Source organism: Paralichthys olivaceus, chromosome 21, assembly GCF_024713975.1.
Source record: "Paralichthys olivaceus isolate ysfri-2021 chromosome 21, ASM2471397v2, whole genome shotgun sequence".
In the NCBI taxonomy this organism is placed as follows: Eukaryota; Metazoa; Chordata; class Actinopteri; order Pleuronectiformes; family Paralichthyidae; genus Paralichthys; species Paralichthys olivaceus.
This window is the reverse complement of record NC_091113.1, coordinates 7,679,659-7,707,292: the sequence shown is the minus strand read 5'-3', so window position 1 is coordinate 7,707,292 and position 27,634 is coordinate 7,679,659. Positions and strand designations below refer to the sequence as shown.

The 27,634-nt window shown below is 41.3% G+C and overlaps 4 protein-coding genes across 7 annotated transcripts; 3 read left to right on the top strand and 1 right to left on the bottom strand.

The window, feature by feature from the left end:
- Window positions 1-5,511: 5,511 nt before the first annotated feature.
- fbxl15 (F-box and leucine-rich repeat protein 15) lies at window positions 5,512-9,125 on the bottom strand. Its single transcript, XM_020082771.2, has 5 exons — window positions 8,925-9,125; window positions 8,446-8,605; window positions 7,141-7,643; window positions 6,813-7,031; window positions 5,512-6,644 (listed from the first exon to the last, which is right to left on the bottom strand). Exons 1-4 carry the CDS (start codon window positions 8,948-8,950, stop codon window positions 6,842-6,844), a joined length of 879 nt encoding a protein of 292 aa, XP_019938330.1. The 5' UTR covers window positions 8,951-9,125; the 3' UTR covers window positions 5,512-6,644; window positions 6,813-6,841.
- Window positions 9,126-9,828: 703 nt separating this feature from the next.
- On the top strand, window positions 9,829-11,662 carry gpx9 (glutathione peroxidase 9). Its single transcript, XM_020082987.2, has 5 exons — window positions 9,829-10,040; window positions 10,143-10,236; window positions 10,946-11,076; window positions 11,175-11,305; window positions 11,378-11,662. Exons 1-5 carry the CDS (start codon window positions 9,909-9,911, stop codon window positions 11,436-11,438), a joined length of 549 nt encoding a protein of 182 aa, XP_019938546.2. The 5' UTR covers window positions 9,829-9,908; the 3' UTR covers window positions 11,439-11,662.
- A 437-nt stretch (window positions 11,663-12,099) lies between these two features.
- On the top strand, window positions 12,100-14,450 carry ndufb8 (NADH:ubiquinone oxidoreductase subunit B8). The gene is given in 6 exon segments (XM_020082933.2): window positions 12,100-12,139; window positions 12,142-12,237; window positions 12,482-12,608; window positions 12,738-12,837; window positions 13,623-13,778; window positions 14,288-14,450. Coding segments are annotated over 6 exon segments (597 nt in total). The 5' UTR covers window positions 12,100-12,114; the 3' UTR covers window positions 14,381-14,450.
- A 151-nt stretch (window positions 14,451-14,601) lies between these two features.
- On the top strand, window positions 14,602-26,827 carry sec31b (SEC31 homolog B, COPII coat complex component). Of its 4 annotated transcripts, none has more exons than XM_069517521.1 (26): window positions 14,602-14,740; window positions 15,654-15,900; window positions 16,059-16,254; window positions 16,364-16,459; window positions 16,552-16,692; window positions 17,156-17,298; window positions 17,381-17,480; window positions 17,577-17,738; window positions 18,717-18,869; window positions 18,959-19,189; window positions 19,274-19,348; window positions 19,439-19,531; window positions 19,625-19,739; window positions 19,861-20,039; window positions 20,124-20,250; window positions 20,404-20,549; window positions 20,638-20,811; window positions 20,908-21,060; window positions 21,176-21,362; window positions 21,441-21,839; window positions 21,984-22,022; window positions 22,650-22,708; window positions 23,188-23,313; window positions 23,411-23,530; window positions 23,656-23,727; window positions 25,031-26,827. In XM_069517521.1, the coding sequence occupies exons 2-26, from the start codon at window positions 15,698-15,700 to the stop codon at window positions 25,208-25,210; spliced, it is 3,669 nt and encodes a 1,222-aa protein (XP_069373622.1). In that variant the 5' UTR covers window positions 14,602-14,740; window positions 15,654-15,697; the 3' UTR covers window positions 25,211-26,827. The 4 variants fall into 4 exon arrangements, with proteins under 4 accessions (XP_069373622.1, XP_019938841.1, XP_069373623.1 ...); XM_069517522.1 differs by having other exon boundaries at window positions 14,608-14,740; window positions 15,674-15,900; XM_020083282.2 differs by lacking the exon at window positions 21,984-22,022.
- Window positions 26,828-27,634: the final 807 nt, after the last annotated feature.

Here is a 27,634-nt window from a genome sequence, read left to right as displayed (position 1 = left end):
TTCCTAATCAATTAATCCAAATATTAGATGATGGACTTGACAAGTGTTGGTTTAAAAGCAGGTGCATTCCTCCACTTTCTCAGCCCTGAGGGTTGACCCCCCTCCCGCCCAAGCCCTCTGACACCCAAGGTTGAGTCCCTGCCCAGTCCGGAGCACCGAGAGGCCAAGTTATGCTTCATTTGCCTGCGATATAAACACACTGATTTACCTAATAGAGAATACAGTATGCGCATACAAAAAAAAAAAAAAAAGCATGATGAGTATCTGTCCTGGCAGGAGCATTTTGCCCTCTGACTAATCTGGGCTGCTAAATTGTGAGTAACTGTGTTGAACTTGTGTCCTCCAGCCAACAGAGATCAGAGTTCAGCATTGTGCTGTAATCGCAGATCACATCTTGTTATGCTTAGTGGACACTGAGAGATGCTGGTAATTTACTTTGCAGGAACACAAAGATCTGGTTCAAGACAAAAGACAAGTCTGAATTCAGTGCACAAAGGCTCAATATACATTATACACCATCCATGTCTGTAGATGGGGACACCTTAGAAATTAAATGAGTGTGATGGTTTGTAGGAGGATTTTTCTTAATGTATATTAACATATAAAAATTAAAAAAACATCACCTGAGCCACCTCTGTCTCATTTCAGCCGAGCTGCTTCCCTGACATGAAGGAAACTCGCAGTATTATTTGACAAATGGAGCACAAACAGCAAAATATGTGTTTAGTACATGTCCTGGCCCGTAGATTAATGACATTAACGAAGTTTCCATTAGCGCAGCGATCGGGGGAGACAGAGGCGTCCATGCGTGAATCCACATGACTGAATCACTGATAAGAGAAAATGAAACACATCTCTGTGGGCCAAGAGGGGCCAGGAAACGCCACTCCAAATTAGCCTGCGGCCCAATTTGTTGTTACTTCATTAACCGACCAGCATTTGCAGAGGAGGGGACAGAAGTTGTGACCCATCTTCAGTTGAAAAATTCCCTCTCTGATTTTAAGAAGGCCTCAGGAAAAAGAGAAAGAGCAGTTCCCTGTGCAGAAAGGTGGAGTGGATCAGTGATTTGACAGGAGCTCCATCAGCCACTGCTGTGCACGAGGAGAGTTTCACCTGGTTGTGAATCCTCGTCATAACATCTGGAGCATGACAGTGTACAAGTGAGGACACGTGGGTTTGTTCAGCTCAGGTTGCATGACCTCAAAGCTGATATCTCCCCACGTTGATCTATTGTTTTTATGGTTTTTACACATTAAGTGTCTTAACATAAGACTTGTTGGAACACAGAGTCTCAGAATGGAGACGATCAAGGAGCATATTGCTGCTTTGGAAACACATTTTAAAATTGTTCTTGGAAAATATGAAGTTAAAACATTTGAAATACTGGAACTTTTTACACTCAGTTACATTTATGCCTCCCCTATATATAATATATGATAGTATTGATATACTGTAAGATGTATTATATAACACTGGGATGCTTCTCCAGTTGCTAGATGTTACATGGTAAGGTAATGGTAATTAATTAGAAATTATGACATGGTGAAAAGCACTTGCATTCAGAATAAATGGGACTTAAACTCTTTCTTTCTTTTATATAAAAACGAAATGCTGCAAATGAGAGAGAGCATGAAAATTATAACAGAGCAAATACATCAAAGTAGAAACTGAAGGGAAAAAATGTCTTAAACAGGTGAAACATCCAGCTTCCCAAACTGTCTGCAGTCAAGGTGCATTATGGGTCGTGTAAGCGAGATGCTGTTGTGAGACAATATCTCTGGTTCTGCTGCATCAACTTTTATACCTTTTTACAACATGAGTCTGATAATATTAAAGGATATGGTGCTGGATCCTTGGAGTATTATTCAAGTCCATCAGCTAAAGAGCATTTCTCAAGTGTCTCTTTTACACTGATATTTACAGTACTAGCATCAAAACTATTGATTGTTGTTATTACCGACATTTTTAATTCATATCACATCATAACCTCCTTCAGCTCAAGGTGATGTCAACAGTCAAAAAACAGATTATGTTCAATATACAGTGATTTTAAAGATATAAATAAAAGTAAATGTACAAATGACTTAAATACTCTTAAACAACAAAATGATACTCAGTTGTTTTAATTAGTTGATCATTTCAGCACTATAGCACACAGAGAAACCAGCACCTGGCGGTAATGCCATAAAAAAGTGGAAGATATTTAAATTAATATTGTCATTCTTTTATTTAAGTGAATGTTTAGTTATTTCTCTTTATCGCAACTTCTGCTATAAGCGATGATTCATGAATGAAAGCACCACACAGTGACGATGCTGGAGCGAAACACAGGGTTCCTCCCAAAGAACTGGGCCAACACATTCTTCAGCCATGCAGTCAGCGAACAGTCGAGTCTCTCTGGCTGTGAGGCTCCATTCATTCAGAGCAAATGACAGAAAAATGTCTTAATGAAGAGGTAAACTTAGTGCGGACTAACTAAGCGGTTTGCGGGGCCGGAGCAGGCTGACCATGTGTTTCCTGTCCGGCCCGGGGTTAGGGCCGCGGTAATTAGGGAGGATGCTAATGGCTCTGACAAGTCGGAGTCCCTGGAAAGCTTGAAACGTCGCTTCAATTAGACGGCACCCTGAAGACGTCTTGTGTGGTATTGTCATTCATTCCACTCAGATGCTGAGAACACCGCCACTCTCGGCCTGAACCTCCACTTAAAATAGTTTTTTATTTCTTAAAAGCTAAGCTTCACATCCCTGAAGCTGAAGATTTTTCATCACCAACGCCTTCACTTCCTCCCAAACCTGAGCCCACCAGATTCTAAACACACATGTTTATTCATGCCGATTTTAAAACCCGACATTATTTCCTGCTTGGTTGATCGACATTTCGATGGCCACGCTCACAAAAGCCACTTTAATGTTGTCATTAGTTATGCTTCTCTGGTGGCCAAAAGATGGATCCCTAAGTCCCAGGATCCAACGGGGCCGTGTGTGAATGGTTGGAGGAGATAAACTACATCAAATAAACGGGGGAAAGACTCATTCACTGATGGAAGACGGCAGCGGAAAAAGTCTGTTAATTAAAAATATGAAAATGAACAAAATCTCTGACACAGTTTTGGGCCCGTCTGAGCAGCTACAGTGATTCTCACTCCACCTTATAAGAACTTCATTTAATTAACAGGAGGCTGCAAAGTATCCTCAACCAGATTCTAATTATTTTCCTGAGCAGATTTTTAAGATGACGTATAAATGACTAGAAGAATTTAGCTAATTCTCACTTTATTATACAGTTGGTTAATGTTACATGAAAAATATTCCCAAGTTTACTTATTTCTCTTTTTTTAAACTTGAATATGGTTTTATTTGCAGGTGGCCTTAAGTAACATTGACATTCAAGTCTCTTGTTTGACTGGTTGTTATACGACATGAGACAAATGGTAACTGACCTGTAGATATGAGGTCAAATGTTATTTAAAAGTAGAACTCACACTTGAGATGTATCATATTGTCATTAGGGGGGAAAGCCTAATATATTTTATACACGCTCAATAACCAAAGATTTCTTTCTTTTACTCATAGAACGAAAGTATTTGGCAATAGTTGATGAGATTTAATAATATTATACTAATAAGTATGTGAATATAATTGTGTTCAAACAACAAGTTATGGTGTATCGATGCATTAAGAAATTAAATTTGAGATATTGATTATACTATAACAACTCGCAGCCTAAACTTTGAGGAGAACAGTATGAATTAGGCTTTTTCACACATTTGATGCACAACAAGAGACAAAAACAAGTGTTAATAATACAATTAAGCCTGAAATGAGGTTTCAGGTTCCTGGTGTTGCAGGTAAAACTCTTTATTCAGTGAACCGTCAGATTCTGGGACCTGATTGGATATTTCAACTAGCCCATAATTCATGCTTTTTGCCACCGATCATAGTGGTACAGTCATATCAACATTGGGTCACATGCTTTGAAAACTGCGATATTGATGTACAGAACAGACCGGAAGATATGATACCATAAGAAAAAGACCAAATAATGTTTGGTGATATGTTCTATAGACTTTTCATATCAAATATCTGAATACAATGTTAACAATAGGTCACAATCTTTGCTTTGCAGCAAAGGTGCTCAATAAAATACTGTATATAATATTAATATTGGCAGTGGTAACACAGCTATATATATATTATGATAAATGGTCTCTATCAACTGTTTTTAATTGTTTTATGGGAAGGATCACAGTCAGTAAGTTACTCTGTCATCGGACATCGAAAGCAGCCTGAGTTTAAACTCAAATGTATTCTTTCTTTTAATAAGTACAGTATATTACATGCTGCCAGGGGCTAAAGCTGCATTCTGAATAAAATGAAGCAACCACATTGTTGTGCCTTGGTATAAAATGATCAGTTTCTATTGATCAATAATTTAGACAAGTGCCAGATTATTGGCAGGGAGACAAAATATGTTGGGCCGGCTGCATTTGAGAAATCCCCCCACACACTCAATCACTGGAACAGAAATTGCTCCATGGTATATAATAACACAGCGATGTTTCTTTCCCCCTCCTGCAGATCAATGCTAATTGAAGTCTTACATGATGGATGTAGTCTGAAACGTTTTTAACCAACTGGCTGCTGGACGGGAGCGAGGACGGTTCACCGAGCACATGAGGTGTTTTTACACAGATTATTGAGACTGAGCAGTTACAGCTAATTCTTATAATTCCCTTTGCATGCAGAGGAATATTCTCCACTGTGCGTGATGATCACTTGATAGTTTAGTATTCAAAGTGAGTGGCTCCGTGAATTGAAATTTCGCAAACACCGACGCTGTAAAGTCCCCTCGGTAACAGAAGGAAACCGGTCCATCCTCCAAATGTAACTCTCTGTAGGTGCACACTGAGCTCGTGGACGGCACACAGCAGATGGGGTAAACCGTGCCATCAAGTGGAAAATAGACCTGTTGTGTTGTCACAGAGACAAGTTACAATATAGTCTGCCCACCGGACCTCCAGGGGAAACTGAGGGAGTTTAACACCTAGCTGCTGCAGCAGGGGGATTCTTACTGTGCGTTCACTGCATCAGGTAGATGATGCTTCTGTTCACAAAGCCCCTCAGTCATCAAACTAAACTTTTTATCATCTAAAACTTAGAAAATAGAGATTCTTGGCCTTTTCATATAGGTTCCTCCTGATGATATATTTAAACAATAGACCCGCATGCACTGTTAGTTTAGATGTAATCATGCAACATGAATATAATAAGCATCCCGACTCACTGCTGCCACCTTGTGCCTCTTTGAGTCATGGACCCACAGTGCACTCAAGTTCTGATCCACAGTTTGAATCTTGTTTTCTTGATCACTGCAGTTTTGCACAGAGACACACACACAGACAGTCCTTCATGCTGGCAGAGCAGGATTTTGCTTTACTCAACTATTCAACGCTGCTAATATAATCTACGAATACCTCTTGCTTTATCCAAACAGTCGATGGAGGAGAACTGATGGTGCTGTATTTTATAATTTAATATTTTTTTGTATAAATCATACATTTTGTTACAGGGAAACATTTCAACACAGTTGCTTTGTACAAAAGTCATTTCAAAGGCTTAAAGGAAAACAGTCATAATAAATTCCTATACTTATTTCAAACATGTACTATGCACCGTCAAGGATGTTTTCATCTGTTTGTCCTGTTTGTTCGTAGGAGAAAACTTTACTGACTTCTATGACATTTTTAGGAGGAGTAGGACGTAAGGAATTTCATAGATCATGTTAATGGGAATGATAATTATATCTGTATGCAATTTGGTGCAGACCCAAAGAAGGATCTGGATCTAGTGAATTTAATTGTGGGGACTGTTGGGCCTTGGCGGAGATGCTCGATCAACAGAGTGCCATTCCAGCTTCTAATGTAGATTAAGGGGTTGCATCACACAAAACAAAAAAGCACATTCCCAGTTACCCCAGCATCATTTAGCCATTAAGACTTGAATGTTGTAACTGTTGCTTAAAACAGTTTTCATCAGGAAACATTTAAGCACTGTAAACAATGAGGTCTGTTGATGATCCTGAGGAGGCAGGACATTCTTTCTGGAAGACACAAGATCTGCACAACAAACCAAACACCTTCATTGTGTTGTGATAGAGGCAGAAGTCTCAGACAAGGATATTATAAAAACCTGGATGAACAAAACCAAAGGCTAGACAGAGCTGGTGGTAAGTGGGAAAAGGTTTGGCGGGGGAAAATTGGGTGAACTGTTCCTTTAAATTGACACTTAACATGCAAAATGAGATGTTTAATTCAACTCAAACATGTTTAAAATGTTTCTAAATGAAACATAAGGTTTACGACACAAGGTACAAACAACACAACACACTCACAGTACTTTGGTTAGAATTGCTTTTTCTAAAAACCCAGATTCTTACAACACCCCAAAAAAGTGCAGTGACATATTTTGGACATGAGGCAGCAATTCTTAAAAAGGTACATGGCTTTTTTCAGTTATTTAAACATTTTCAGTTCCATCTTGAATATGTATCTTACATCACATTCAAACTTGAGTGCAACACATTCAGGATTTTATCGGATTGTCTGACAGCAGCTCATGAGCGTGTGACTGCTGACATGTAGACACCTGTAGCAAAGAAATGTTGATTACCATCGATCGAATGTTTTCAACATTATTTACTGATGAAATGTACTAAAAATGAATACACTGATTTTAAGTTCTGGCCTTGTTTGAATATTTGAAACTTGAGTTTAGACATTAACATCTCATGAGCTAGGTGCTGATATCACCTACCTGCGTCGGGCAGATTCATGACCCTTTGGTTATATCTGGAGATTGATAAAAGGAGCGAACCCCAGCACGTCCTGAAGAAGCACCAGAGCCCTCTGCAACGGTGGCTCCACATCTATCACAACGTTGCGCTTCCGTAGAGGATCGAGGCTCGCCTCTGTCACATTGTGGCAGTGATTCACCTTCAGGGACTGTAGCTTTGGGCAATACTCTGCAACGGTTCTGTGAGCACAGCATGCATAAGACATTATGGATGGTCACACAAATGAGACGATACGTGTCAAAGTGTCGACACAAAGTTAGTTGGATTCTCCTTGAGAATAAGATATACCTGATGGACTGGTTTCTGACCCTCAGGCAACCCGTCAGGTCCAGCTGCTCCAGACCCCTGCAGTTCTTGGCCACCTCCTCCACAGACTCGTCAGTGACGTTGGCATTGACTGCCAAAGATAGAGACCTCAACTTCAAGCACTTCTTGGCCAGGTAGCAGATGGCATCGTCCTTGAGCTGGCGGCAGGCGGTGATGTCGATAGACTGCAGCCCCCCGCAGTGGTCAGCCAGGCTGCGCAGGGACAGGCTATCCACCCACTCGCAGTGCGCCAGGCCGAGGTGCTGGAGGTGCATGCAGCTCAGTGACACAGCCACCAGGGAGTGGCGGGTGAGCCAAAGGCACCCGCTCATGTCCACTTTCTGCAGATGCTGGTTCTGGCCGATGATCGGCAGCAGCTCCTGGTCCGTCACCCAGTCGGAGCAATTCTGAAGTGACAGCTTCTGGAGAACTTTGCTGTCCTTTAACATGGAACAAAACGCTTCCTTGGGAATGCATTGTCCAATCTGTCACAGAGCAGAACGCAGACTTAGTCAAGTACTGCAAACAACATGCCTCTCAGTATCTGCAGGCCTTAAAACACACTTAATCCAGATCCCGCAATAAAAGGTTATCAAGTATTAGAAAGTACGATAAATCATTTACAAAGTCATGTGTACGTGGGAGACACGTGTGTGAAGGAGGCTTTTATCACGTCTGCCAAGGAGGTTGTTTTCATATGAGTTTATTTGATTGTCTGTTAGTTTGCAGGATTAGGATAAAATAAACATTTTACCATGAAACATGGTGGAAGGATTTTTACTTTAACTTTAGGAGTTTGGACATTTTTCCACATTTTCATTGATTTGTCATTTTCATTGATGGAGCTTGATAATCCTGATGTTTAATGGACTGATATTTATAAATCCAAATAAAAATCTAGTGAGGGTTAAGGTTAGTCAATCTAGAGAACTTAAATGTGGTTTCATAAGGGGCCTTGGCAGACATATGGACTCTACTGACTACTGCCATTCTAGTTATTATCAATATTATTGAGAAGAACAGTTGCGAAGAGCTAATTTTAGTGAAAACTTAAATCAGTTTGTAACTGATTTATCTATCAATCTTCTGCCACATATCTAGGTCCAGGTTCAATAGATCATAAACAATCTCATGCAACTAGGAAATGCATTTAAGTTCAAGTAAAATCAGAGGTTATAGGAGGCTTTATTGTGTCTGTAAGATCTCTGACAGGCATGACAGTGAAATCTGTGATATTCAGCTTCACTCCGCATTGAACTCAGAGGAAAACAAAGTCCACACACTCACCGGGGACAGATCGAATGTCCTGCAGTCGGCCAGATAGACCTGGACGAGGCTGTGGAACTGCTTGCTCACCCTCTGCAGACTCACCACGTGTTGCAGGGGCAAGTAGCACAAAATGTGAGGGACCAGGACGTCTTCCCAGGGCAGATCCAGGATCTGACATCTGCAGAGGAGACACACACACACCTCAGTGTTAACAGCTGTCACAACAACAACAACAACACGGCCACATGCTAACCTGTGGGATTAAAGGGCAGGAGAGCAGCAGCGGTGTTACACGAGCAGACTGGACTCTTTCCACCTGAGGTGTCACGGTTTAAACAACCTAAGACGAGTCAGCTTCCATGTTTACATGGTACAGACTAACGGGCTCAGTGGCTCGGCCGTTGTTGCTATCGCTACTAGCGGAGAAGCTAACCTGCCGGGGCCACCGACCCGGGGCTGGATTTTAAATGAAAAAGCTGCATTTTAAAGCCACTCACGTCCGTATCTTGTCTTCTTCGCTCATTCTGAGTCCGGTTTGTTAGACACAGTTTTCCAGCATGTGTTGTTCTTCACACAGACACAAAAACAACGCGTTTAGCTTTAGCATCTTTCTACCGGCTGAGGTGTTGCCCAAACCCGGGGCTGCCTTCAAGGACCGTCGGAAGAACGAACGGCAGATTCACAAGACCACAATGTTGTATGTTAATTATTATTTATCATTAACGTTAATAATTATAATCATAATGAAAGAGATCGTTCTAAAGAAACAACAAGCACCATTAAAATCCAACAGTGTTGTGCATCAAACTGAATCATGAGAGGGATACAAACACAATCATTTTATACAGTTCAAATAATATATCTCCAAATGTATCATGGTCTGCCCTGAATAATAATAACAATAAATACCATGTGCCCATAATGCACTACTGCAAAAAACATAATATACCATGGACAATGCAAAAACAAATTCTGGTATTTATGGGGGAAAAAGTCAAGAATTGAGGACACTAAATATATACAGCAAAAGTATTAATTAAACGTCATATCATTTATATTTAAAGTGATTTGAGTCTAATATGTCATCAAAGGTGAAGGCGTTTATAAGGAACAAGTGACGCAGCAATATATCAAACATATAAATACATTTTTTGTCAGAATTTAATTTCATATATCCACAAACTGTCAGTCTTAAAGAGGAAACAATGCAGCTAAAATGAGTAGAAACTTCTATATGTCCCCACATGTTTGTTTTGAGTTTCAAACTCCCAGCTGCCATCAGCTCCTCTTCCTGATACATGTGTATACAATTGACCACCCTGCCAGCTCACCTCTGTCCAGAGAAACAATGAAGTCAGTCATGAGGAACAACTGCTGACCCATGAGTTATGTTTGCGTGAATGAGATGAGCCAACAGGAAAGCAGAGTGAATACTCACTCCTGACTGACTAACAGTCCCCTGTACAGGCTGGAGCACAAACATGGCGAATAAATCAGTGTATGATTTCTCTGCTGAGACCCTGGACGGACAGCCGGTTCCGCTCTGTAAGTACATGGGTAAGGTGCTTCTCATCGTCAACGTTGCCACCTTCTGAGGGTCAACAATAGAGGAGGTAATATCCTGCGAGAGCCCTGATTGATTACGGTCAGATCATAACAACACGAGCTGTGTCACTTTTATTACAGCCGTTTGCTTTTGTGTCCTGTTCCCTCAGTACCACCGACTGAATGCACTGATGGAAATGTTTGGTGACCTCAGCTTTACTGTCTTAGGATTCTCCTGCAACCAGTTTGGTCTTCAGTCACCTGGTGGGTTCAGTGAAGCTTCTGAAATATGACAGATTGTAAATCTGATAGTACAATAACTGTATTTACTGCACCGAGAGAAATACTGTACTGTGGAGCCTCCTTTCATCCTTTGTGGAATGTGCATGTACTCAGGTTATATTAATTTTTGCTTCATTTAACGATTTTTTGCTATTCTATACAATGTTAAGCAGGATAATCACTGAGCTGAACTTCAGTATAAGTTACAGCCAACTACAGTAAAATGCCAATTATACGATGGGGCCAGTTCTCTGCATAACAAGTACTTTTACATTTTGTATTTTACACAGTACACAGTTTTGTTTAGTTTCTTACTGTTTTTACGTTAATGTATTGGTATTTTTTATATAATTAAAGGGTCTGAATGCTTCACCATCTCTGACCTACGTACAGCTTGTTTGCATGCTCACACCATAGACATCCAGCAGATGCACTCACTCGGCCAATCACAAATCAGTCTCAGCTGTCAATCATGACATTTGGCTAGTTAAAACCAACACTTGGACAAACATCAGCACAAGAACTATCTATCTATCTAAAATGTGTTAATCATGACACTTTGGCTTCACTTTTGGGAAGCCATGATGTAATCCATCTTTATATTTAGTCTATGGCTCACACCTACATTTTAAAACAGGTCATTATGGTTTATCTGTTTAAAATGAAATCAGTAATAACACTTTTTTTTCAGAGGTCAATCATGAAACCCTCAATATTCTGAAGTATGTGAGACCTGGAGGAGACTTTGTGCCAAAGTTTCCTGTCTTTGGCAAAGTTGAGGTGAATGGATTAAATGAAGAGCCTCTCTTCACCTATCTGAAGGTAGTGTGTTTTACACAGGATCACATTTCTGGTCATGTGGTATATTTTTTTCTGTCAGAAGTGCAGCTGTCACTGTGGTCATTTCTTTTTCACCACAGGAATTGTTGCCGTTTGTGAACCCTGTTATTGGAGATATAAAGAAATTCTACTGGTCCCCAATCAAAGTCAATGACATCCGGTGGAATTTTGAGAAGTTTCTCATAACTGCTGATGGCCATCCCTTCAGAAGGTAAAGTAACATGGGCTCGGGAGCTCCATGAGGTCTCATGCATAACATCTAATATTTTCCCTTTTACTGCAGATATGAACTTCACTGCCCCATCGATAAGGTGGAAAAGGACATAGCAGAACTTCTCTGTTGAGTTTCTACAGTTGAACACCAGTGGCAGAGTGAGGATCCCCCAGTAAATGCACACATGCACCTGAGCTGGATCTGATGGGAAGAGGAGCAGGACTCAGAGCTTCAGTGCATTCACTCTGAGAACAGTTCCCTTCAGCCACTGGAGGAGTTTTCATGTCACTGTCACACTTTTCTCTAATGTGATGGGCTCTGATACGAGAATTAAATAAAGCATTAAAAAACAAATCTTTATGAACAGTTGCTTTTGTTGTCATCAACATACTCGAGAAATATGATAGTTAAAACTCTCTCAAGATCTGGTCCCAATTCAAAAGCCACGTCGGACTACATGCAAATCTTCTCCAGTCCCCTTCTAATATTTAAAATTGTGCAGGATTTCGAAAGATTGTGTGTGTATGTATTGAATCTAATAATGTAAAGTAATCAACAAATTAAGATGTCAGAAAAATGAAGAAAAGTACAATATTTAAATCTGAAATGCAGTGGATAAAAAGTTGTATCTACTTATTTGCTTTAACTTTGATATATATATATTTATTAAAATGTTATGTGTAAATACTATGGATACATTTTTTTTCACAGTAAATGTTTATTTATGTATTGTCTGCATTAAATATATACGCGAATTTTCCGCATTAAATTGGTCCTTATGTCGACCTGTACTTCCATCCTTGCGCATGCGCACCGCTCATTCAGTCAGACAGTAAACATGGCTGCGGTTGGTTTCCGACGCTGGGCCCAGGCTCTCTGCAGAGGGAACCGGTCCGGCCTCCCGGCCCTTGTGTCGGGAAGCAGAGCGGGTGAGTCGTGTGTTATCTCTCCATCTTGCAGCGTGATGAACTTTTCTGTGGATACGTGCGTGAAAATGTAAAACTCAAGCCCCTGAATGGACGTAACCTTGACATGCTAACGTTAGTTTATGCTAGCTGAGCGGCTAATCTGAATGAGAGTGAAGGCGGCGAGATTAGCTTTGTCGTTTGTGTATATTTATTCGTCTTAGAGCTTTATAACTTTAACTTGTGTTGTTCTTTGCTGATGTTTCAGCCTCTGGTGTGTCGAAGGATAGTCTGCCTGGTCCGCACCCGCAGACCCCAGAGGAGAGAGCAGCTGCTGCAAAGAAGTACAACATGAGGGCTGAGGACTACCAACCGTACCCTGACAAGGGAGAGGGGTGAGCTTTATTTTGAAAAACTCTGCCTGATTTCTCTGTGGGTGCTGAAAGAATGCGTGCAGCTCGTTCTTTGTTTTGTTTACAATGAACACTGACATAGATAATCATGCCATCATTGTGTTTTTGTAGCTTCGGTGACTATCCAAAGCTAGATGATAGATCTCAGCATGAGAGGGACCCCTGGTACCAATGGGACCATCCTGACCTGAGGAGGAACTGGGGAGAGCCGGTGAGTTACTGATTTTATTTACTGCTCCTGGAAATATTTGGTTCAGTTGACTACATTAATTTATCAGGGGACGAACCCTGAAAATTAATGAAATCACACAAGCTCAGTAAAACTTACTAATTTAAATCACACCACACCTTTTTCTAAGTAAAAGCATACATTCAGTATTGCAAAATTAATTCAATACAAATACTAGTGTACTTCCCTCCACATGCACACTGCCCATCCCTCTCTAATCACTTAGTGTGTAGATGGGCAAACACAGAATCATTAGATAACATACATATCTTGGATCCAATAAAAGCTAAATAGATAAATCAGCACTCTTGAGAAGTCATTAATAATACATCATTAAAATGAATATTGGCCAATTAAATGTTTTAACATTTAAAAAAAATCCAGTATGGCCAGGCTGTAGTTTTTTATTTTGTATCTTTACTTATGGCTTTCCGATATCAAATGCACATTAGTTGCAACATGATATGCAGTCTAATACTTGAGCAATGAAAAGTCAGAGTTCATACATCACAATGGATAATGTACATGCAAGGTACATGTATTTTTGTGTCCTAACTATATGGAAGCCATAAAAACAAGCATAATGTCAAAGTGCATGTTATCAGTCCTCAGTGAAGTAATATACTGGTACAGAGGCACTTCTTTCATCACTCAAGGCAGCGCCGCTGTGCATTTAACATTTCACTCAAATTATGAAATAAATAGTTATTACAGTAATATTTTGTCCAACAAAATTTAATCAGCTACTGGTTTCTGTCTATTTATAGATGCACTGGGATTTTGACATGTACATCAGGAACCGTGTGGACACATCTCCCACCCCTGTGCCCTGGTCTTCCATGTGCAAACAGCTGCTTGGGTTCCTCGGATTCATGCTGTTTATGTTCTACCTTGGGGAGAAATTCCCAGCGTACCAACCTGTTGTAAGTACAGATCAAGGCCTAGAATTACATGTTCATATCACAAGTACTTTTTCAAAAGTACTTTTTCAAGAGTGTTTTTAATGACTGGAGGAGATGATTGTCTTGTGCTTGCAACACTGCACTACAACAAATAACTTCTAATATCTTTAAAAATGCTTGTCTTCCTTTAAATTTTCATTTTTGAGTAATGGTGTGATTTTAAACATTTATGTGACTACTCACAGAATAGATTATATACAGTTTAACTCAGCTTTACAAGAAAACAGACAATATATATAAAATGTACAGTTTTTTGTGCATATTTCCAATTGCTATGCTTACTGTGATTATTAACCCATGGTCATTGTATTTACTGTTTTTCTTTTGATTGTTTTCAGTAAATCTGTGTTGATCAGCTGTTCTGTGAAAATATATATCGCTTTTCCATTTACAAAGTAGTCTGACGTCCCGTAGAGAAAATGCACTTGATTGAAAGCACATTCCCATGAAAGTGTTTGTTTGTGTTCCAGGCAGCGAAACAGTTTCCCTACGACAACCTGCACTTGGAGAAAGGAGGAAATCCTGAAAAACAGCCAGAGGAAGTGAAAAACTACGAGATCTAAAGATTCAAAGCTTCTACTTGTGTATATATCTAAAATGTATTTCTGTGAAGAATAAAAACCTATGATAACAGTTAAAGTGGTCGTGTCTGTTTCTCCCACGTGTGTAAATAATAAAAAAACCTTAGCAGATATATTCTCAGTGACTGAAAGATGAGATAAATCCAGGTTATGTATTTGTGGAGCGGAGACAGTGGGGTTAACCCAGGCCATGCGCGTATGAAACGTGATCCGTGTCGGCCACCGTAGCGCAGTGACAACACGGCTAAGCACTTTGCTCGGACTTCGCCTGTGGCTAAGCTGTTAGCTCCTGAGTAGCCTCCCAGTTTGTTGTGGACAGTCCGGCTGTGCTAGACAGTTGACGTGAGTCACTCTAACACTTATATTTGTTGATTCGTGTTTCTCTGGGTTTAAATCTGACGGATACTCTGCGTTTCTGCTGGAATGGGTGGCGGCTGGTGACTAGCTTGCTAGCTCGCAGCAAAATCGGCTCCGGTTATACACTGGACTTAAACCACTGGGGAGGATGCTACGCTAACCTGTTAGCCAGCTAGCTACATTATCACTGTTTCTATGCAGTGGTGTGTTTTAGCTATTAACAGTTCCTCGAAAACTACTTAAGTCTTGGATAATGGCCGCAGTCATATTGTGTTTAACGTCAAATGACGCTAACGTTAATACGTGTGTTTGGAGCCGCAACGATCAGGTTATGCTTCTTAAAATTAAAAGATTGTCGTCGACATTTGAATGTTGACAATATCAGCGGTAACTGCATCGATTCCTAACAATTTACTGACACCAGATCGTAGTATTAATAATATTTTTATGGTGGCTCGGGTTGGTTGCTTTTGGCCAATTAGCATTAGCCACAATTCCAGGAAATAGTCGGAGGGATTGTGTCAGTAAGGGTGGAACCCTGTTGCAGTTAAGTCAGGTAAAGAGATGGAAAATGTGAATCCAGGTTTGTGAAACTGAAGTTAAACTCTTTAAGGAACTCATTAAGGAAACGTCAGTGACAATATTGAGCGACCTACTCTCATTACAGCTGGTGAAACCGATTGTTTAAGACCAAGGTTATAATTGTGAAATCTGTATTTGATTTGTGAAATCAATGTATTTGACTTTATTTGATTTGTGAAACCAATGTAATTGCCAGCACACAAAGATGTCTTTGTAATTTTAATGGAGAAAATACATGAATCACCATTTTTTTGCTTCAAAAAATCGTCAGATTTTATCTCACTGATCAGAAGTAGTACTCAAAATTTTATTTAAGGGGTCCAAACATCTGTCCAGGACTTGGAACTTACTCGGAGGAAGATGAGGCTGAAGGAGATCCAGAGGACTGCCCACCAGGCATGGAGTCCTGCAGAGCACCATCCCATCTACCTGGCCTTAGGGACATCCGCACAACAGCTGGATGCCTCATTCAACACCACCGCTGCCCTGGAGATATTTGAGACAGACTTTTCTGACCCCTCTCTTGAGATGCAGCTGAAAGGGTCATTACCTACCACAAACAGGTAATCAAACAGAGCAGTTACAAAAGCATGATATGTTTAGATGGCAAGATGTATGGAAGCAGAAATAATGCAGACAGTTTTAATTACTTAGTGCACTTCAGGTTAAGCTATGAGTCTGTCATTTGCAAATACCTCACTATACATTTAATATTCCATAGGCTGCACAGCATCGTGTGGGTGAACTTTGGAATGGGACCAGATGGTACTGGAGGAAGACTTGTTGGTGGCAGTGAAAATGGCACATTGACCGTGTATAACCCAGAGGAAATAATGAGCTCTGGAGCGGAGGCCATCGTGGGACAGTCTGACAAACACACAGGGCCCGTTCAAGCTCTTGATTTCAACCCTTTTCAGGTAAACGTCTGAGCTCCTAATCTTCTGTCTCCTGAAGGATGATTTATATTCTCTTTCCTGGCACTATGGTGGATGTTATCAATCTTTTATCAATTGCTTCCTCTCTCAGAGTAACCTGCTCGCATCTGGAGCCAATGATTCAGAGATATACATCTGGGATCTTAACAACTTTAACAGTCCAATGACACCCGGAGCGAAGTCACAGGTGGGTGCATGATTGGGAGAGCGCAGGTTTTATGAAGTTTTCACATGTGAATGTTTGTTTTCGACAGTAACAGCCTCCATCTCTTCTTTCAGCCTGCAGAAGACATCAGTGTAGTGTCCTGGAACAGGCAGGTTCAGCACATCCTGGCCTCTGCCAACCCCAGTGGGAAAGCAGTTGTGTGGGACCTGAGAAAGAACGAGCCCATCATCAAGATCAGTGACCACAGTAACAGGGTTGGTGGCTTGAACACCTCATACAAGTCCAAAGTTCTGCCAAATCATCGCAAGTTTGTTTGCCATGAATTTACCAGATGGCTCATTGGCTACACTTCAACAACATTTGTCTAGTGGTTATTCAAAGATTTTACCCACTGTCCACTTTACTGTAATCGATTTCTCTTCTGACCACTGGCCATTTAAATTATTAAACAAGGGCTCTGTATAAAACAGGCTGGAAACAATTAAGTATATGTTGTGTAATAAAATGTTAGTGCACCCTGGAGTATCTCTAACAGACAGTGATTTCATTGAGAACATAATTTTCAACAAGGGAGCCTTTCAACTGATGATTCTTATCTAATTTTAAGAGACAGGATTCATTTTGAGAATCTTTTAAAGCCTCTAAGGTTGAACAAAAAGTTTAAATGTTTGCGTTGCACCCTGTTGAATTCCCTTTTTATCTCTTATGTGCTGTAAGATGCACTGTTCAGGAATGCTCTGGCACCCGGATGTAGCCACTCAATTGGTGCTGGCGTCTGAAGATGACCGACTGCCTGTCATCCAGATGTGGGACCTCCGTTTTGCAACATCACCCCTCAAAGTCTTTGAGAACCACACAAGGTGAAGCTTTAACTCTTTGTTTTCTTTGTTTTGTCTCTGATCATCTTGTTGTGTATATTACATTGTTAGTATATTCTTCCAGGGGAATTCTGTCCATATCCTGGAGCCAAGCCGACTCTGAGCTCCTGCTGAGTAGTGCTAAAGACAACCGGATCCTCTGCTGGAATCCAAACACTGGAGAGGTATAAGACATTAACTGTCGCTTCTCTAAATGGCCTCACCCCTGTACACTTGATGACGATGCCATACCTTATAATGTGTAATTTCCCTCATTTTAGGTCATTTACGAGCTTCCAACGACAAACCAGTGGTGTTTTGATGTCCAGTGGTGCCCCAGAAATCCAGCCCTGCTTTCTACAGCATCATTTGATGGGAGAATCACTGTCTACTCAGTGATGGGTGGGAGCTTGAAGGCTCAGCAGCAAAGCACGGCTGATAAGGTATGGGGTCTTAATGTGGTGTATTACATTCCTAAGGCCTTGCGCTGTTAATAGCATTGTTTGTCCACGAGATGGAGCTGGTGTGAAGGGATTGATGGAGGCATTTGACCAAGGGAAACAGAGAATTTGAAAACTGGCTGCGTAGAATTTGAAGATAATCACCAAGGCTGCAATTAATGATTTTTTTTTTCATTGTTTTTTAATCAGCTAATTATTTTCATGGGTGAGTTGAGTTTTAGATTATGTCTGATATATAAAATGTCAGAAAAAGTGTCTAACGCAAACCCATTCTTGCATCTTTTTTTCACTGGCTCCCTGTTAGATTTAGAGTTGATTATAAAATTTTACTTATCACTTTCTTAGCCCTGAATGGTCTAGTTCCAACTTACATTACTGACCTTTTAACAACATATATACCTTCACAAGCCCTGAGATTCTCAAATGCTGCCCTCCTGGTTGTTCCAAAGTCCAGGCTTATACATAAGGTGACAGAGCATTTGCCGTTAATGACCCCAGACTTTGGAACAACCTGCCTGAGGAGATCAGGATGGCGAAATATATCTCCTCTTCAAGTCCCTTCTTAAAACGCACTTTTATAGACTAGCCTTCCTGTGATCCTCAGGCAGGTTGTTCCAAAATCTGGGGTCACCAGACACCTTATGTATAAGCCTGAAGCTCACACTTGAAGATGTTTTATTTGTGTATTTATTTATTTTTCTTTCTTAATATGTCTTTGCTTGTTATATTGCTCTATTGATACTGTTCTTGTGATTACACTTTTATGATTCCTGTTATTTTTATCATGTAAAGCACTGTTTTGGAAAGCTGCTGTATAAATAAAGTTTATTATTATCGCTAACCAGATTTACATACTTGTATCTATGTAGGGCTAAAGAATCTTTATTGATTTCCAATATAGTTGAGTTTTCTGTTGATTGATTTATGCTTGTATTTAACATTTAACATTTTATTCAACAGATATCCTCTTCATTTGATTCAATGGATCCCTTTGGTACAGGGCAGGTGCTCCCTCCCCTGCAAGTCTCTCAGCCTACAGTGCAGGACACCATCATTCCTCCTCTGAAGAAGCCACCTAAGTGGGTGCGCAGGCCAGTGGGAGCTTCCTTTGCTGTAAGTGCAACATTAAAATATTTTTAGAAGCATGTTTATCGAAAAGGCTAAAGACGACCTTTTCAACCAATCCGTTGTTTGTGTCTCAGTTTGGTGGAAAGCTCATAACCTTTGAGAATCCCAAGATGCCTCAAGGGCAGAGCCCCCAGCCCGTCCCCAGGCAAGTGTTTATGAGCCAGGTTACCACAGAGACGGAGTTCCTCCAACGCTCCAGGGAGCTGCAGGCAGCGCTGCAGGCTGGTTCCTTCAACAACTACTGCCAGGCCAAGATTCAGAATGCCAAGTCAGATGCTGAGCAGGACATTTGGAAGTTCCTTCTGGTGGGACCTTACACACTGACATATTATTAACTCTGTCAGTCAGTGTTGTACTCTTGTCAAGTAATGACCTTTCTCTGGTTACAGGTTAATTTTGAAGATGAAGCTCGTATTAAATTCCTCAGACTTTTGGGTTTCAGCAAAGATGAATTGGACAGAAAGGTAATTAAAACTACAGATACCTATCATACATAAACATTTGCCTGTGAATCATCATCACCCCGTGTCTTTGCTTTGAAAATGTTTCTTTAGATTTCAAAATGCCTGGGGAAGAATTTTCAACCAAACGGACATGGAGTAGATGCCAAAGATCTGGCAGAAAAGATGCAGCTGCTCTCCACTGAGGTCAGCACACAAAAGTTTTTTTTCCTCATCTTTCTGTTAATTTGTCATTTTCAGCTCACGTTTACTGTGAAATGTTCTTTGTCATGTTTCCAGAGATCTGATGAGTTTGCAGGAAGTGATGCGAGAACATCAGGTTCTGTGTCACCAGCAGACTTTTTCACTCAGACCCCAAAGGAAAACGCCAACTTCCAGATCCCTGTATCATGTGGTAAAATCCCTCTTTTGAAATTATTACATTATCAGCTGTGATCATATATCTTGCATCTTGCCTTTGTGTCATTGTTACACATGTTTGATGAATAATGAGTAATGACCTTGTTCTTTTGAAGATACTGATGGGTTGATAAGCCAGGCGCTGCTGGTGGGAAACTTTGAGGGAGCAGTGGATCTGTGTCTGAATGACGGTCGCTACGCTGAAGCCATCCTCCTCTCTATCAGCGGAGGAGAAGAACTGCTCAAGAAAACGCAGCAAAAATACCTTAGCAAGCAAAAGAACAGCATTTCAATGGTGAGAGAATCAAAGTAAAGCTGATATTGTTACATTTGATTCATCGATTGTATTTCAGTCAATATTGTTTGTCCTCTTCTCTAGCTGATATCATCAGTGGTGACCCAGAACTGGAGAGACATAGTGCAGAGCTGTGAATTGGACAATTGGAAGGAGGCTCTTGCTGCTCTCCTGACTTATGCTCACCCTGAAGACTTTGCCTGTCTGTGCGGTAAGTCTCTCACACACTGAACGTGCTGCAACTTGCCCAAATCTGTGAGAACTGTTCTGTTTCAGCTGTACTTGTTTTACTTGCTTTATAACATTTCTACCTGTGCTCATGTCGTGTGTGTGTGTCATTGTTTGATTGTATAATTCCCCACAGATACGTTGGGAGGCCGATTGGAGCATGAGGGTACGGAGAAGCGTTGCCTGCAGGCCTGTCTGTGTTACATCTGCTCTGGGAACGTGGAGAAGCTGGTGGAGTGCTGGGCCTTGCATCGCGACTGCTCCTCCCCTCTGGGTTTAGAGGTTTGGTCCTGTAACAATAAAGCAAATTATCTTTTGAGACTTTACTCAAGTCTGCAAGTCTCTCATTCATGTGCTGTGTGTATTTTAGGATCTGGTTGAGAAGGTAATGATGCTGCGGAAGTCAATCGAGCGCCTCCGCAATAGCGAGGTGGCAGTCCAGAGCCCCATCCTGGCAGAGAAGCTCACCTGCTACGCTGGCATACTTGCTGCAGAGGGCAGTCTGTCCACTGCCATGACCTACCTGCCTGAGAACTCAGACCAAGTGAGAGGAAACACAGCTGAGCTTAGTTCAAAACCCCATCTTTTTATTTGGATTGCAATAAGCACCATTTTTGTATTTGTGCTTTTTGTCTCCCAGTCTGGGATCATGATGCTGAGAGACAGGCTTTTCCACGCTCAGGAAGAAGCTGCCGTTGGACAGCAGCCTTCAAGTTCGTTCAACAGAGTCGATGTGTCGACAGCCAAGCCTGCTCCTGCTGCTCAGACTCCTGCACCAAAAGCACAAATTATGGTATTCATTCATCATTAAGACTTTAAATCATTTGTGTGTTTCTTTCCTATGTAATTCTGAAAGTTTGAGCTTTTCCTTAAATCATAGTGAGCATCAGGATGATTTTTTTTTATAGGGTCAGTACCAGCCCTCTGCTCCTTCCCAAGTGGCTCCACAGCCTCCCATGCCGTCGGTATTTACCCCAAATGCTGCTCCAACCAGCACTGGGCCTGGTCTGCCACCTTCTTCTCATGCACTGCCTCCCAGTGCAGCCCACCCTGCCAGGAGGCCATCCTACCCACAACATCCTGCTCCTGCCCCAGGTTTGACTATTTGTATAACCCTTTTTATTATTTCAGTTTATTTGATGCATAATGACAATTACTTGTGTCCTTTCCCAGGTTTCCTTCCTCACCAGCCATTCCAGCCTCAACCCATGTCCATGGGCAGACCCTCTTCTTTCCCTCCTCCAGGTCCTTCTATGCCAGCTGCTAGTTTATCTGGACCTCCACTACCACCGTCTTCATCGACCCCGGGAGGTCTGCCCCCCATGCCCAGCCCTGGGGTGCCCCCAACAGCCTTCATGCCATCTACCTCTTTACCCTCAAACTTCATGCCACCCAGCTCCCAGCCCGGAGCACCAGTTCCCATGTACCCAGGGGGCCCCCACAACCAGGGGCCTGTATCCCCCATTACATCTGGTCCCTACGCTCCTCTTGGATCAGGGTATCCACAGGGAGGCCCCGGAGCTCCTGCTGTAAAGCCCTTCCCAGCCCACAATGTTGCTCCCCCTCCTACAGGTACATGTTGGTCAAGAGATCAATTATCTTTATTCCATTTTTTTCCCGCACATGTTTATCCAAATATTTCTAGATAGTGACAAACCTACGCAGCAGTACAGATATATCTGTTACTCATGATTTTACTCCTGATTTGACTTGCAGGACATTTTCCGTGGCTGTATTTCCAGTGTGACCTTGAAGGTGACAGTGTTAGGGCTGGATATGGGATTAGATTGCATTGAAACATACACTGAGTGACAATTTCAACATTATACACCTGTACAATACAATATTCCTACATTATGTTTTTTGTAATCGATTGCGTTCTGTTGTGCAGGATTTGTTTTGATTTTTGTGGTCACTCAGTGTGTGTTTGATGGTGTTTGCTTTTGTTGCAATGTTTCAGGGAATTGCAATAATTGAGAATTAAGAACACAATGTGATAAAGAAAACTACAGTTTCCAGGCTTGAATTAAGATAACATACACCATTCCACATTTGTTGTGCAACTCAAGACTTAATTAAAACATTTTTACAATATTTGCATTCACTGTATTGAAGCTTTATATGTTAAATGCTCATGATTCCTCAACCTTTGGATAATGTTGCTGTAGACGTAGGTGAATGCTGCCTGAACATTTGCTGTTTTGTTTTTGCATACATTGCTCAGATCTATGGACTAATGTTGATTTCTCGCTGAAAGCGTTTTTGCCATCTAAACAAAAAAAAACGTGACACGCTCACAATCTTGGGCTGCTTGAGTGTGACCACATGAAGAAAATGTTACTAGTTTCTCTCTAATTCTCACTCTTCTTCTTCTACTCGTAGGACTTCAAGAAGGCTGGAATGACCCACCCGCTGTCCGAGGTGGACCCAGGAAGAAGAAGGTATTCTTGCATTTATTACTATTCAACAATCTTTCCACTTACCCACAGGTTAATGTAGTATTGTCCAGATTGGAAACACTTCTCTATAATACACTGTCTGCACAGTGCGAGTCTGCTGTGTAGTAATACTGGGAAAAGGTAAATAATTGAACCCACCAAGAGCCCAGTTCAATAATATAAGTTATCGTTCATTCTTAAAGCTGCACTTGTAAATGTTTTATTGTGTGTAGTAAAGAACCCACAGAGAAATTAAGATGATTTCTGTCAGCAAGATTCAGATGTTTTCAGCAAATAAGCTCTAATAAACCAATGGTACTCTACCTGCTCTGACACGAAGTCAGCAACAAGTTGACTTCACTCAAAGTGAATATTCAGTCAGCAAGGTGTGGAGTTCCTCTGCCCTCATCTGAACCTTGATAATGTGTCGTATCATATCCTCCCTCTCACTGACTAGTTATGTTCCTGTTTTCTGTTCACAGGTCCCTGATAACTACACTCCTCCAGCACCAATCACAGCCCCTGTGATGGGATTCCCAGTTGATGCCCCTCAGCCTCACGACCATGCCCAAGTCCCCCCCGGAGCCCCCCAGGAGCCGAGCGTGCAGGTACGCGTGTGACACGAGGCTGCTGCTTGAATTCTCAGAAGCAACACACATAGCAAATACCTGTAACACCTTGTATTGGCTTCCTTGTTTTGCTCAGCTCCTGCAGCAGCTGCCTGCGGAGAGAGTGGAGAGGAAAGAAATCCCTGCGGAACACATGGTCCTCAAATCCACCTTCGACAGTCTGGTGCAGCGCTGCCAGCTTGCAGCAGGAGACCCTGTAAGTCCTGCTGCCTGTCTGTGGCAGCATCCCGCTTTCATCCAAGTGTTTGTGCTAAACCTCGTATTGATTTAAAAGGAAAAAAGTTTGATGACATTAAAAGAGGAAAACTATTTCCATTTCAGCAAACCAAAAGGAAACTTGATGATGCAGGCAAACGTTTGGGATTCCTCTATGACAAGCTGAGGGAGCAGGCGGTAAGGAATTATTATATGAAGACAAGGTTTATGTCATGCTGCTAAAAAATAAATAGAACAACAGAGAAAAGAAACAGATTTTCAGCCATGTGCTGAAGGAAAATCAGCCAGTGTACTAACTCCTACTGCCAAAATGCCCTTGACCTTTTTTTAATAGCTTCAAATAACAAATGAAACCCAAAGTTACTGTTTAGAATGAACACCTGAACACACATCAGTGTTATAAGAACTACCTAAATCGACTGAAAGCACCATTGGAAAAAATCTTGACTCTTTAGTTTGGTCAATGTCCCATTCACTCAAATGGAGGGGAGTTTACAACTGTTACTGCAGTTAGCCACCAGGGGGCTATTGAGACACTTTCCCTCTTTGCAGAGCTTGCATTCTGTCCGTCTTTATATTCAGTTTAAACCATCAACTAGTTACTACATTAATATCTGCTGGATTCAGCTCAGCTAGAAATTCATCAATGAGTCAAACATCACTTTTCACTTTGCAGATAGAAGTCAGAGTCACACAGATCACCTCAGATCAGTCACAGTAAAAATCTTGACTTGTCCGAGCATGAGCCTAATTAATTCCTCACCTTATATGGAAGACAGGCGTTAGTAATTGGCTACCCCTTGTTGGGACACGTCAAAATGTCTAACAGAAAATGTCAATTTAATGACTTACAACTTTCCCAAGTATATATTTGTCATTTAAAACTAAATTAGAAAAGGATTAGGGAAGTTCAAAACACAAAACTCCACCACAACACTATTACTCACAAAATATTCTCCACTAAGAACAAACTATTTTAATAATTAATCAGGGCCAGTTCTAAACCGACCTATTTCCCCTTTCTGTGGTGATGCTGGTTGCAGCTTTCTATGTGAAACTGTTTCAGTGACGTGCAGTAATAGAGCCAGAGCAAGTGAAGACTGACTGCTGGACGTAGTCCGTTCACGCCACCGCTGCCTCACAAAGAGCTGCTCAGCTCTTTATTCACAGTTCAGTGAAGTTCCACTGAGTACCCAGAATCCCAAACTCATCAGTTGCCGTTGTCATGACCACCCTGTTTTTGTGATTGGCGAGCCCCCCCCCCTTGCTGATGCTGCTGCAGAGCACTGGTCGCCTGTTTATTCAAAGTATATTTATGTTATTATAACACTACACTTCCTTACAAAACACATCCCATCTGCGGTTCTCCAGATATGATGTCCACATACAAATTTATTAGATAAGTCATACATCTCGCAAAGTAACAAATGATGCATGGACTGTTTTCATATATAATATTGTTTCCCTGCCGATCTCTCAGCTCTCTCACAACATCCTGAACGGGCTTCATGAGATCAGCCGCTGCGTGGCGAGCCAGAACTACCAGCGTGGCCTGGAAGTCCACACCCAGGTGGTCAGCAGCAGCAACTTCAGTGAGATCTCCGGCTTCATGCCCATCCTCAAAGTGGTCATGACCATCGCCAACAAGCTGGGCGTCTAACCCCCACCCCCCGGGGGGGAACTCCACCAACCAGACTTCAGTGTTATCATATTGTTATATATGTATTTATTTCTTTTCGACCTGATGACGTGCTTTGATAACGAGAAATCGAGATGATGTTGCAGATTTGTGATCTTTGTCAGTCCCTGCGTGCTCCCTCCTGGAGGACTCGGCTGATCTGGGTGGGGGGAGGGTTCTTGTAGAGATGGTTCGATGTTGCTGTGGTAATTTTACGATTAAGATGAATGTACTCTGAAATTTGTGTTTCTGTGTAAACTCAATGGTTGATGTAATATACGAAGCAAGTTTGAATCAAGGTGGTGTTTATACGAGTAGATTCATTTACATAATCCACATTTGCGACTCACCGGTGCTTATTTTTCTTCTCACTCGCGTTTGTGATTGAAACAAAACGTCCGACACAAGCAACTCCAACGTCCACTGTCGGGATGTGGGTAAAATACTGTTGACTTATTCAGAATAAGACATTATCTCGATTATGGTATTTCCATTAGTTGCTAGTAAAATATTTCATTCATATTCCCGTCAACATGTTACAGAGCATAGTCTGGTTATGGTTCACTTCGTTATGTCAACCTGAAACAGTTACAAGTACAATGCTATCACATATGTTTTGGGTGGTTTTTGTTATTTCTAATTTTACAAAAGCTACAACTCAACATGTATATTTTTCCATCTTGTTTACACCCGAGGCATGCGTTGTTAAGCAGTTGGCAAAAACCATCGATGTCACAAAATGCCGTGAAAACTCAAATAGGACGTTATAATTTGATTGGGATGTATCCGTGTCTTCTAAATCTAAGGTCATGAATACACCGCACATCTTGATTCCAGATTAACATATTCCTAGTATGCCGTTATTCGGGTTAAGTTAATCAGAAAATGCTGTTTAGTCTTACTCAGATTTTTTTTGCTTTATCAGGTTAATCTCTTACACTGATGTCCATGTAAACAGCCTGATGCTTAAGTTCCTTTCACAGAGTGAGCAAGTATCAAAACCATTTAAAAAATCCTGTAAAATATGTACTGATTGTTCTCTTCACCTGCAGTAACAGATTGTGTCCAGTTCATTGTGCCATGAGGGGTTTTTGGCCGAAGCTCTGCAGAAGGGTGTCGCACTGATTGTCCCTAACATCCCTGTTGTTTCCTGATAGTCTGTGTGACTGGCTCAATGTAAATGAGTTTTCTCCTTTCACCCTCACACTTGATTCACTCCTCTGACTGCTGAGGTCACGCGGCAGCTAGGAAGCAAAAGAAACTACTTTGATTTATCTCTGAGCTGAAAATGAATTTTCTGTTAAAGATGCTTTTCCTCCGGCCCCCTCTTATCCTTTGTGACTCTGAATGACTTGTTTTGTTTATATCCATACCGGTCCTATATCAGATCGTACAACATGAATGAACTGTTGAATGGAATAAAAAGCACTCTTGAGGTTTGAAGCTGGACATAAAGCTGGACACCTTGGTGTATCATGGCAGCAGAAGGCAGTAAAGTGCCTCGCTGTGCTCATTTTGGTTGCACAGATATTTATACAATCCACGTTGCTTACTTTACTCATTTCGGTATCTTTTTCGAATAAAATCCCTCTTCCAAGAGTTTGATCTCTGATTCACTTCTTCAAAAACAACTAAATGTCACATTCGGGCAAATTAGATTTTTTTTCTTTGGCCTCTGACCACATTCATTCGTCATTGTTTGTATTACTCTTTAAAGTAATAAGTAGTTACTACCACTACTTTTATATATACAGTATATGCTGCCCTTTATTTATTTATGTACTCCAGGGAGAGCAAAGATAGATAGATAGATAAAAAGCAAATGTCACAGACTTAAATTCTCAAGCTTCATATTTTACAAACAAAATGAAGTTTTATTATAATAGTAGCTATAATCAAAATGTGTTTAATTACAGCTACTATAATGGTTTGTATGATTGGATCAAAATGCACAATCCTACAGAACACTATGTATTACACTTCTATTATAAGTACATGTGTTTTGTCGGTGTAGTACCATTGTAATGGTACTGGTGCTTCATTCGTGCAGTATTTCTACTGGGTGGTTTCCACTTGTGCACATGGTTTTCTCTTTCTTCACAATGTACTCTCCACAACCCTGAGATCCACCGACACTTCCCGGAGCTGAGAAACGTCTTGTGAGTTTTGCGATCTGGAACTTAACCCGCCCTCCATCTCATTGGTCGAGGAGGATCATAAGTCGGATCCCGGCCTGTGATTGGTCGGCTGCAGTCAGACGCTGTTAACCGCGTGGCGTGAATGTTGTGGAGGCTGATGATGAACTGTAGTAACCTGGTGTCATGTCAGCCTGCGGTGATGGTGATGGTAAAATGCAACATCACACCACAGCAGATGAATGAGTGGACAATGTGCTGAGTGGGACTC